The following is a 12,907-nucleotide window of genomic DNA, read 5'->3' as shown; positions in this document are numbered from 1 at the left end:
ATCCCCACCAATAAATTCAATAAGGGAATTTAGCAAAGAAGTTAGTAATACTAAGTAATTTTGAAACAATATACCCAGATAGTTAAAGGAAACCAAATGTAAAGGCATATCAAATTATTCATACAGAATTAGCAAAACCAAAGGATGGATATGTGAATTTTCATAGATCTAAGTAAAAACATAAAACAAATTTCAAAATAAATCCTAAAATGGTAGTAATGTACTCATACTCAAAGTTAATTCTATGCTTTAATTAGTGTTGGTGGAGATAATGACATATTATATCCACAAACATTATCATGTCATCAAATGAACAATTCATAATTTAAACAATATTTATTTTAGAATAATCTCAATTTGAAAAAATCTGAGCCTTAAAAATTATTTGCCATTTTGAGAACAACAAAGACCAGATAAGTATAACTGTAATAAGCAGAGCCTAGTATCTCATTTTACATTTGGGAAGATTCTCAAGGTCTATGAATATAATAATTTTTAAATGTAAAAAATAAACAGTACGTATCAATAAAATTTACCAATTATCTCATAAATGAAGAAAATGAATGTATTCCAATTGTTAGTGCTTATTTTAAAATATTAAATTTGATTTTAAAATCATATAAAGTTAATATCAGCAAAAATGTGTGTATCTTCAAATGAATTAGAGAAACAAAAATGAAGAACAGCTTATTAATAAATAATATATTTTAATCTATTGAATCCATAAATCTCAGTGTCATTAAGCAGTTGCTACAGTTCTTTGATTACTAGCAATAAATTTATCATGATGATGCATTTGTTAATTTTCTTAACACTTCTAATACTTCATCACTTTTGTTGTTGCTGAGAGATATGCTAGTTTCTTTACCAAAATCTGAAAAGAAAATTCACTAATAAGTTAAAAAAATCTTCAAATTATAATTTAAAGAAACAAACAATTGTCAGCTCATGTATTAATAAGCTGACAAACAAGAAAAGGATGGAAACATTTTTTTGAATAAAAGTTAAGACCCTTATTTCTGTTAGCATGAAAAAATAATAATAAAATAAAAAATAAATCATAAACTTGGATTTATGATTACATTCTACAAAGTTAGAACATAATAACAAAGGTCAATCACCAAGAACTTAAAATTTCACGTGGAAAAATATGAGCTTAAAATAGTTTTTGTAATTCTGTCTGCTAGTTGAAATGGCAAGAATGAAAACTTCTTAATGGGGCATTATTGACATTCAACACCAAAAAAAGTCATGTTTTAGTTATAAAGGAAAATATAACAAAATGTCAAACTTATCTTCATTCAATATTTTCAAAAAGACAAATCATAAATATAAAAGGATTTAAACATCATAATGAATAGTATTCTTTGTATTCTTAGAAATAAACTGAATTTTAAATATCCTTCAGAAATAAATGTATAACATGACACTAAACATTAATAGAAAAAAAAAAACCTTATAACCTACAAAAACCTATATTTATTTTTTTAAAGATTAATTACTCATATTAAAATCCCATCAGGGCTATTTTGGGATTCATCATGCAATTTTGAATAGTGATCATATAAAGAGGATGATATACAAATAGGCATTGCATTCAGTAAATTTCCATGTCATACTAATGTGAGAAAATTTATCCTCAACAGCAGATTTAACATGCAGATCATCACACATGTGGTGTTGATCTGTTGCACATAAAATCTGTAGTCGAGGTATTGGCTTTCGAACTGACAATCATCTAAACTACAAATGAATACCTTCAGTAGAATTGCCTTTCAAACCAGCAATCTTCTGATACACAAGTAAAGAAATAATCACCAAACTTATCAAAACTAAATTTGAGAGAGGAACAAATAAAGGGCTCAGATTGAACTTTTATATGAAATAAAAGACCTAATACAATAAAAATTTTAAATAACTTCATTTAAAAACACTCTTATAAAAATGAATAAAATTTTGTACCAAATTCCAGATTACAGTTAAAAAAAGAAGAGTGTCAGGGATTTTTTTTTTTTTTTTTTTTTCTGGAATAGCTATGACAATTGTACGATATAAATGCTTTAAATCAATTTAACAACAACACATCTTGCTTTCATCTGCAGCTATCTCTATGAAATTTTCTAACAAGTTAAAGAAAAAAAAATGAGTTGTTTAATTCAAAAATTTGCTAAATCCTGTAAATAAAAAGGCAAGTATCAATGCAAATCATTTTAAGAATTTTCAGGAAGTTAATGCAAAGAAACTTATTTACATTTAATAGCCACTAGTGAGAAGAAAAATACTGAAATTGTTGATTAGTATAGTTTTGATCATAACAAAAATCCATAAAATTTTCATCATGACATAAATATAAAAAATAATAAATTTCATAATTCAATAAAAAATTTGCAACTTTTATTAAAAAAATTTATTAATCATTAAATTAAACTAAAAAAAAAACCAAAATATTTTATTAATGCTCGAACAGAGCAAGATTTTGTTTTATGGAATTTTTTCAAGATTTTGTTTTATGGAATTATTTAAATAAATTATCAGATTTGTAAAAAATTATACAGACATTTCTTTAAACAGCACAGAAAATTCCTAGTGAACTCTTTAGAATAGCAATAATTTTCAATTATAAAACTCTTTGCTAAAAATGAATTTTAAAAAATATTTATGTTTAAAAGAAACATAGTAGATTTTATACAATGAAAATTCAATTGCTTTTAAAAATCATTCTTTGGCATGGTTAACTAGTAAATTATACAGAAAACACTACAAATAAAAGAAAAACGGTATATCAAATCATTTTATATAATTTGTTTGCAATATGGAAATATATATATTTCACAAGTATCACATATTAGGCTGGCATTCCTGATAATTTTCTATATCATTGATGCAGAAGAGAAAAAATTATCACTTTCAGCATCAAATTTCTACATAAGCTATGAAATAACTTTGAAAACATGATATTTTTATGAATTTGTAAAAGATCACAACTGAGTACCAAAAATGGTGTCTTTACTTAATAACAAGTAATAAGCTTTTCATTTGACCTATAAGCATATGTGAACCAAAATATGGTAAAATTAATATCGTGAAGAAAATTCATAATATTCCTACAATTCATTACACCTAATAGATACAAATAAATGAAACTCTCAAGTGTTCATTGCTCTCAATCTCAGAATACTGCCACTGCTATATCAAAATGTCATGAAGTAAATTTGCTTTAAAAATAATAAATATTGATGTAAAACAATTATACAGGTAAACTAAATCTTTTCTCATATTGCTGGATGTGATTAGCTGACAATTTGAGTTAGAGATTAAGAAACAAAATGCCCCATGTAGTTACTTCAGCTGTTATAAAAAAAAGGCTGCATATGATGTTTTTTTTTTTTTTTTTTTTTTTTTTTTTGTTATATACTATTTATATTTTGATATAACAGGGATAATGTGATACATAATTTTACAAAATATAATTATTTCAAGTTTAATTATTTTTCTAAATAGCAAAAAGCAACTGATGCAACTGTACACAAAATAAGATAGAAGAAATGTTTTAACAGGAATTTTCACTGATGAGCTAAAATTAATATGCACTATCTTGTTCTTCATTGTCCAAATCTTATATATTTAACAGAGTATACTTATCTAAAAGTAACATGTTCATCTAATTTTTACCTTTATTTAAGTCTGGTTGCAATCCAACATATATAAATAGATTACATTAATTCTCTTGTAGATTTGCAACACAAATTAAGAAAATATAGAAGAATATAGTACTAAAATTGTTATAATTTTCAACTGGTACAAATAATTTTTTTTTAAAAAAATTGGTATTTTAAAGTTTTTTTAACTTAAAATCATATTACAAAATTTAATTCAAATAAAAATAATTCATTTTGATTTTCAGTCATCTGCAGATCTGAAACATGAAAAATAAAAATTAAACCCAATTCCAAAGTCTAGGCCAAGCACATAAAAATTTCTTCAAATTTTATTAAATGAGAAATTGCAAAATAATTTTTAAACATAAAAAACTGCATGAAATTCTTACCATATCTGGCATATATTCGAGGTTCAATGCCTTCACATTCACGAATTAAAATAGGAAATGTTGGATTTAGCTTCTTGATTGGTACATAATGCTTGCGAATAAATTCTCTGAAATATTTAAAAATCATGACTATAAAATCATATATCATAAATGTTCCATTTTAATATAAAATCAAAAACATAAGAAATGTGGTTTTCATTTTATATTTCACTTTAACATAAAGGATTTTTTTATGTTATTAACATAGAAAAAGCACTCAGAAATAAACTGTATTTTAAAACTAACGCAAATTTTTAACTATCCCTAACACTTATTTTGAATTTTAAAAAAGATGATAATATAAAGAGCTGCTAGCTAAAATTCTAAATGCATTATTTTAAAAGAAAAAAAAAATATTCCATAAGATAAAATAATTTACTATGATTCAAATCTGATAATAAATTATTATTTATAGAAGTTTAAAGGAAAGAAATATAAATTTATAAATCTTTATTTATAAATTTCACAAATTAGAAATAGAAAATACATCCTGAGAAACTAAATAATTGCAAGAATTTCTTTTCTTTATGATTCATTTATTAGATAATAAATTATTCAAGCTTATTACAAAACAGCCGGACATGAAAACGATAGATTTGAACCAGATCATAAGGTTTTGCTTCAATATTGATACTGTCACGAGTACATAATGACTGAGACCTTAATATTAGAATCGACTTAATTATATTTTTAGGACCACAATTCAATTATAATACTTCAGTTTTCTGCAATATATTAAATATGGTTAAATTATAAATAAATGATTTTTTAGTCCTGAAAGTTTTAATCCCATTCTCACTTCTTCAAAATAATAATAATAAATAAAGTAGGAGATTCAAGAATTTTAAATACAAAAATTTATTATAATTCCTATGTTGCAAGAGTTTTCTGCTATGTGAACAGAATATTCCAAGTGAAATTAAGAAACTAATTTAAAATAATGTCCTTATTTACAGAATAAAGTGAAAATACTAATCTATATTATTTTCACAGAAAAGGAAATATACATGATACAAAAGTACAGTTTTATTTAAATTTTGAAAAACTAATAAAGTATTAACAGCACTATGATTTTCTTTATATTAAATAATGGACCCATGTTTTTATTTATTTATTTCAAATAGCATGCCTAAATATCAGGAAAATTTCTTAAGTCACCTTGTTATAGGTATCAACTTAACCCTTTAAAGCTGATGTCATCACTTTCACAAAGTGTTCTAGATGGCAATATGAGTAAAAATGAATAACTTTAAATTATTGATTTAGATAAAATGAATAATCTTTAAACTGCTTTTTGTTTTTCCTTTATATTCATTTAACTAAAAATAATAATTCGAACTAGTGAGAGTTAAGGCAAGATTTAAATGGCATTATGCGAATTGACTATGTAATTCACAGAATACTTCAAGAGAATGAATATAATTAAAAAGGAATAGTGTCTGAATTAGTGATCAATAAAATGACTTCAGTAAAACAATTTTTTTAGCTATTATTTAAAGGATAGGTTATAAATATTAATACCACAAAGCACACCACTTAAGAGTAAATTGATTGCTTTTAATTTTATAAGAAAAAGGTTTAAAAAAAGAAAAATAAATGTTTTGCATAAGATATATATGTACAAAATTCTTTAAAAATATAAATCAATGCATATGCTATACTAATCTTTTTTTACAATAGTATTTAGATATATTTACAGATAATCTATAATTAAGATCATTTAAAAAAGCAGCATATTTATTTTTTATATAGAACAGATGCAAATTCCTTAATAAATCTAACTGTGGATTTATAACATAATAAATAAAAGCCAAATATCCAAAGAATAAGTCAAAACTGATGGTTATATATATATATATATTAATTCAAGTAGCTAAAAATGAACTGATAATCCAAGTTATACTAGCAAAAATTTAGAAACTTACAAATACAAATGAAGAAAAACAAATAAAAACAGAATAACAAGAGTAATTGGCCTCAAGTGCATAATGCGATTTTTTACACCCTAATCGGACATTATAGGCTCAGTAAATGCAAATGGTGCCAATTTAAGGTTTATTTTTCTGCCCCTCCCCCCTTTTTTTTTGGAGTTGGCTTCAAAAAATGACATGAATGCACCAACCCTTTGTCACCAATGCTCTTATAAGACTAGTGACCAGGGCATTTATCCCAATCTTTGCACATCTATCACTATGCTTCTGAACAAAATTGCTGCAATTGTATAGATGAAAAACATTTCTGTCTAACAACATTGAGGAAATATACATATATATTAATCTTTTATTAGATAATCATGTTTCAGAAATTTAATTTAAAAAACACAATGGCAAACTTGGAATGTTTTTGCATTTTTCTATTACAAAAAAATTGCTTAATTTTGCAACTTACAGACACTTTAGCGAGAATTTTCTCCAAAGAAAAAAAAAATTCATTCATTTGAAAACCTCGAAACTATAAAAAGCGAATAAACAATTCAAATATTATTCAACAATACTAATGTGAAAACTATTAAGATTCGTTCTGAAAAATATTTTCTTTTTTTACCTTATTCCTGAACTTTCGTTTGATTTTTGACATAAGTGTATGCGAATTTCCTTCAAGTATGAACCCAATTTTATAGCTTTAGAGGTCATTGTGTTTTTATATGTAACAATCAAATTGATAATATTTTAATAGTAATAAAATTCAACTTTCTGAGAGAGAAGCGAAAACTACTTTCAGACGGTTGATATTATAAAGCAAAAAAATAACTTAGCTTATATATAATAATCATTAAAATCCCGCTATTGCAAGATTTTAATTTATGATTGTTTTGAATATGCTTTGTTGCCAAACCAATTGATAAAATAAAGTTGGTAAATAGTAGACAGTGACTTACATGTAACGTTCAGTTACAAAAAAAAAAAAAAAAAAATTATAAGAGTAGATAAGTCATTACTATTTAACGTTTTATCAGCGAAGAGCAAGAACTATTTCACGTGTTGAAACGTGAAACTTTAAAGGTAATGTTTAGCTCGTTTGCATCTAGAGCCAGTTAAGCCTTTTAGGGGCCTTTAGACAATAATTTAACATCAGTTTGATGAGGCTGAAGGCTACATTCCCAAACAACGGAAATATGTTCTAATCATTCCGATTCCGAAACTAAATAAAAGCAAAACCTAAGTTTCTTCCTATCAGCCCATCACCCCTACCTCAGTTTTTTGCAAAGTCTTTTCCACGCTCAACGACTTGTAAATTTATTATTCTCGTTTCCAAAGGAGCGAGTTGAATGTCAGGAATCTCAACACCACAAATAACAGCATTTTCAGTATATTTTATCATTGTTGCACAGTAATCAATAAGTTTTCTGAGGCTCGATTTAAAGCATGCAACGCTATTCAAACAATAGCTCTAAGAATCGCTAGGTCTCCAAAAATGAACCCCGAATATTGCCCTCCTGGAAATTGTTTCATGTATAATTCTCTTTGAAAAAAATCAAGCGACTGGCTTCATTAAATAAATAATAGCTTATATTCCCCATTTCTTAACCAGCATTCCCATAATAATCGAGAATTTCAATTAAGTACCAAAAACAAAAAATCTAATTCGTTTATTCTCAAAAACTTAAACTTATCTTCCAGCTAAATAATCACTGTGCCTGAAATCTCCTTGACAAATTCTAATCACTTAGAAATTTTCTAATGAATTTTAAATTTCAAAATAAAAATCACCCTTTGAAATTAATAACTATTTAAAAGAATGCATTCGGAAATTCCGTCCTGATCATTTTGCTATTGCTACTGATACATTCAAAACACTCCAACCACCAACACACCTCCATTGCTGGATTTTCTTCTATTCAAAAATTCATGTTTCGAACCCATCCTGTCAACTCCATTTTTACTGCAGAAAGTTTAGCCATCGCTAAAGCACTAGATTCTGTTATCCTTGCAAAAGATTGCCTGATTTTTTAGAGACAGCTCCTTGAAAAATACCTCCATCCAATCACCAAAAATAACTTCCAAAGTATAAACTTTCACACCAAGCTAAACTAAAGAATATTTTTCCCGTGGATATCTGGTCATTCGAATATAATCTGGAATGAGCTAGCAGATCGTTTGGCTAGAGAAGTTACAGAAAATACACCTCGGATTAAATAGATATCTCTTGCATATATTATTTCAACCTTTGAAAAAGTGATGAATCAGATCACAATCAATAATTATTCAAACAGCAAATATTTTATCTTAGAAGACATTTTAAGCATTGAAGCTCTCTCTCTCTCTCTCTCTGGTCTAAAAATTGGAGGGAAGATGTTGTTTTGGCCAAACTAATCAGCAAAACAATTATAACACCAGGACTTTTGGATCGTTTTAATCTCCAAATATCTACTAACTTCATAGACCCTGTAAGGTTCTCTTTTACCTAATCTCACTGTTTTGTTGTGCCTCTTCATATGAACTTCAGAAACCAGAATATGAACTGAATCGCATGGGCAAAACTGCTCTGCAACTGCTGAAACTTTTTTTTTTGGTGTACTTGTGTTGCTGAAATTACTTGCTCTCTGAATTTGGAATCGGGGAATAACATGAAAAGTAAATTTGGAATTTGATTAATACTTTTTGATATTTTATTCGTTCTTTTAAAAGGTGTTTCTAAATTTTTTTTCGTAGCCATAAATATTTTTTTTCTTATTTATTGTTGCTACATTTTATATTGTTTAATTAAAATATTTTTAAGTGTTAGTTTTGTTTAAATATAGAAAGGGGAATTTTACAAGGGCTTTTTAATATTTTATTTGTTTATATGAAATTTTACACTTGAAAAATTTAATTTGTTTTGATTTATTTGATTAAATTCATGTCTTTGAATCTTATCAAACTACAAGGTGGAATTTTTAAAAAAAAATACGGATTCCACATTAATATTTCATAGCCTAAAAAGTCTAATTTGGGTGAGCAAGTTTTTCGCCAAAGGTGGCTAATTATTAAAAATAAAGAAGAGCCAGTAGCAAATTTCGAAAAGAAACTTGCAATATTTATCAACCATAATTCAAATAAATGGCAAAATTTTACAAGCTATTTTGTTAAAACTTCTGAAAAGAATTTTTTCCACATGTCAATGATTATTGATGAATATTAATTAATAAACACGATATTAATAATTATTTCAAATCCTTTCGCAGTCATTTAAAAATAATATATTTTGACCGTAATTATAATTGGTAAATAGAAGGACGTGTTTCAATTTTTTTGAGGATGGAAATGGATAGGTTTCTAAAATATTCTTCTAGATTTACAAATGTTCTTACTCGCATAAAGTTCACTAAAATTGTTAAAAAGAAACTCAATAGGAAAATAAAAATTCAGAATATAGATGTCATTGAATATTAAAATAATTGGGGAAGTTAAATCTCAGTCTGTAAAAGGAAAGGTTATGTGGTAAGAAAAATTGCCGATGTTTGTGTTTTATTGGGTCATTGTTTCTTTAAATGCCCGAATATTGTGAGGCACTGTGCAACCATTTGTATTACTGTTATTGTGAAGACAGTAGCAACTTTTGTAAACACATTCATGATATATATTTACTGTATTATAAAACTAAAATGTATGCAACTGATGATTTTCATAAATTTTATAATGAAGAAAATAGTTCAAAAATTAATTCTATTATTTTAAATCAAAAATTAAAAGCTAATGTTTTATATACTACCGTAATGTTTTATGTTCTACTGATCAAAGAAGGCAAAGTGCAAAAAATTATGTTCAGAGATATCAGAATTAATGGAAATTCCTCACATTAAAGAAATATTTAATATTGTAATGAGTTGTTTGAATACTTTAGTAGTTGGTGTGCATGGGGCTTTGAAGCTTAAAAATAATTCTTTTTCTGTTACACCATTGCATCTAACCAAAAAAAAAAAAAAAAAAAAAAAAAAAAAAAAAATTAATCCTTAAGTTTAAAAACTTTACAACGAAAAAAACAGGAACAGCCCAGTTTGTGAAAATAGTATTTAAAAATTGAATGAAGTACTTTTTGATGAATCTAATAATTTTATCGAGCAAGAAACAGATAAAATATCTTGTACTTTGAAAATTCTGGCTGTATTAGTCTTGATATGTTTCATAGATTTGGTAAGATTAATGTCACAAATCTTAATGTTAAAATATGAAATATTAATAACATTATTTATTAATTTTACATGCTGAAATCTTAAGATCCATAAGTAAGAGAAAGAAGGTATATCAATATAGAGAAATATCTTAACGCAGTATTGCCCAATTAAAAAAAAAATTGGCTGTATAAACTGTAAGTAGAACATTTAAAAATCTCAAAACTATTAACTGTTTACACTCTTTTAATGTTTAATCAAAAAATTTGCTCAATTCAAATAGTCACTGGCAGATTTTCTTCTCATACAAAACAGATTTTAATTGTGGTGTCTACATTGGTTACTATGTGTATCAAAATTTAACTTGCCATTCTCTGAAAATTTCAATACAGTTGCTTTTCAGATTATTAATGTTTACACAAATCACTACAATCTTAAATTTTAAACTAATATAATTTCTAATAGTTGAGTGGAAGTGATTGTCTAGATGTTTCTTTTGCTTTCCCTAAATCTCGTAACTTTTAGGAAGTTCCTTATTGATAGTTTCAGTAACATTAAAATTATCAATACTGGATCGAAGTGTAAATGGAGAATATGGCTACTGGTAAGTATATGGAATTTCAGTCAGTAATACAATTTAAAAGTTTGTGATGCAAATTCTGGATATTGTGCATGCTTTTGTATGTGATTGAAGGTGTGAAAAAATTGGTAAGCATTTATGTTTCTACTTGCATTATTAAAACCTTGTTTTGTTTTATTAATTGTCTTGTGGTAAGGAATAACATACCCAATTGTTGGATTTAAACGATTGTCCAGATATTTTCCGACTTTCATGTAAGCTTTTAACTTTTAGGATATTTCTTATTTATAATTCAATTTCAATAACTATTAGATCCAAATTATCATTGCTGTATTGAAGTGAGAATGGAGATCCTGGCAAGTTTATGGAATTTAGATCAGTAAAATAAATTAATAGATTGCGATGTGAATTCAGGATATTGTACATGCTTTTGTATGTGATTCAAGAGGTGAAAACATTGGCAAGTAAGCATTCATATTGCTGCTTGCATTATTAAAACCTGGTTTTATTAATTTAGTCGTAATAAAGGAACAATATTCTCATTGAATGGGTTTAAGCGTTTGTCTAGATGTTTTCTGATTTTCTCTTAAGCTTTTAACTTTTAGTAAATTATTTGAAGAATTTTAGGTTCAGCTGAAATAATCAGTTCTGCATTAAAATGGAATGGAGATCTAAATTTCTTGAATGTTCAGGAACTCTTTACCTACCTATTTATACTTTTTTTTAAATGTGAAATGTGTATTTAGTGCTAACATAAATGTACTGCAAGTTTTCTATTGATTGAAGCTAGAATTCGAACTACAACAGGAAACCAGTGGGAATGGCCTCCCCACAACTTTCTCGCATACTTTAATAATTTTGACAGGGCCGCGGTGGCCTGGTGGTAAGGTCTCGGCTTCGGAGCCGGAGGGTTTCAAGTTCGTGACCCGATTCCTCCGAAGAACCGTCGTGTAAGGGGGTCAGTTGCACGTTAAATCCGTCATGACCAAACGTCCTCCCGCTGGTGTGATGTGGAGAGGGGGGTGCCAGCTCAGGTGTCGTCCTCGTCATCTGACCGCGGTTCAAAATTACGAGGTCCGTTCCAAAATAGCCCTAGTGTTGCTTCAAACGGGACGTTAATATAACCAAACCAAACCAAACCTAATAATTTTGACCCTACAGATACAGAAAATTACGGACTTTTCGTCAGTGACATTCGCTGTCTTACTGAAAATGTTGATGAAATACTGATTTTTGGCATGAATGTAATATTTTTACTGAATCTATCACGTGATCCTTGGCGATTAATCCCGAGCAAACCGATTAAAACCAAAATTCGACATATAACTATAATTGTAACCACAAGAGCACACACCAAATTTCATCTATTTAACACAATGAGTTCTTGAGTAAACGCATCTGCATTCTGGTGAGAACACAAACCTGCAGAATGTCAACCTCCTGACGAATCAATTTCAAATTTGATAAGAATCTACATTTTAGATGCCAAATTTTATCTGTCTAGCTTTTTACATTTTATAGTTATCGAGTTCACTTGTACTTGAACCGCCAGCTAGATAAATTTCCTCTGAATAAATTTTGTTCAAAATTTGGCAGAAATCCATAAATAATTTGGTCTGAAGTCCGTATTCCTAGTTTCATTTGTCTAGCTCGGAACGTTTTCGAGTTAATTATATTCATAGGCGGACTTAATGTCAAAAATGTATTTTTCAAATTTGGGGAAAACTAAAACGTGGGAATTCGCAAAAAAATCTCGACTTCGAATTTTTATTATTTTAGTTCATTTTTTTTATAATTATTTTTTTTGACACTTACAATACTTTCTTTATATTTCGTATACGAGGAAGTAAAAATAGGATTACAGTTCTTGTAGCAAAATTACCTACCGAATTTCATGTCCTTAAATTGTTGACTTTTAACTTATCGAAAAATGAGATTATATGCGAAATTACAGGCAGACAGACGATCAACTTATTGATGAATTTGACATAAAATGAATTACAGATCTATATTTTAAATAGTAAATCCATGTACTAAATTTTTTTTTATGAAAAAAATTTGATACACAGGTACACAGCTCTTTGTGTGCAATTATCGTGTCCACATGTACTCGGATAAACATAAGAACTTTTTTGTGAAAGAATTTTGT

The 12,907-nt window shown here is 27.2% G+C and overlaps 1 protein-coding gene across 1 annotated transcript; it reads right to left on the bottom strand.

Annotated features, from left to right (window-relative positions):
- Positions 1-687: 687 nt before the first annotated feature.
- Positions 688-6,910, bottom strand: LOC129958645 (NADH dehydrogenase [ubiquinone] 1 alpha subcomplex subunit 2-like). Its single transcript, XM_056071248.1, has 3 exons — positions 6,632-6,910; positions 4,049-4,155; positions 688-874 (listed from the first exon to the last, which is right to left on the bottom strand). The coding sequence occupies exons 1-3, from the start codon at positions 6,718-6,720 to the stop codon at positions 783-785; spliced, it is 288 nt and encodes a 95-aa protein (XP_055927223.1). The 5' UTR covers positions 6,721-6,910; the 3' UTR covers positions 688-782.
- Between the last annotated feature and the right edge of the window lie 5,997 nt (positions 6,911-12,907).

The sequence above is a fragment of the Argiope bruennichi genome, chromosome X1, assembly GCF_947563725.1.
Source record: "Argiope bruennichi chromosome X1, qqArgBrue1.1, whole genome shotgun sequence".
Lineage (NCBI taxonomy): Eukaryota > Metazoa > Arthropoda > Arachnida > Araneae > Araneidae > Argiope > Argiope bruennichi.
Note: the sequence above shows the minus strand (reverse complement) of the source record. Positions and strands in the feature narration are given on the sequence as shown.

Excerpts from the sequence above, each read along its gene's own strand:
- LOC129958645 (XM_056071248.1), bottom strand. The coding sequence starts at position 6,720 with ATGACCTCTAAAGCTATAAAATTGGGTTCATACTTGAAGGAAATTCGC. Across the intron at positions 4,156-6,631 it reads AACGAAAGTTCAGGAATAAG|AGAATTTATTCGCAAGCATT; the intron begins GTAAAAAAAGAA and ends TAAATATTTCAG. Across the intron at positions 875-4,048 it reads TCGAATATATGCCAGATATG|ATTTTGGTAAAGAAACTAGC; the intron begins GTAAGAATTTCA and ends TTTTCTTTTCAG.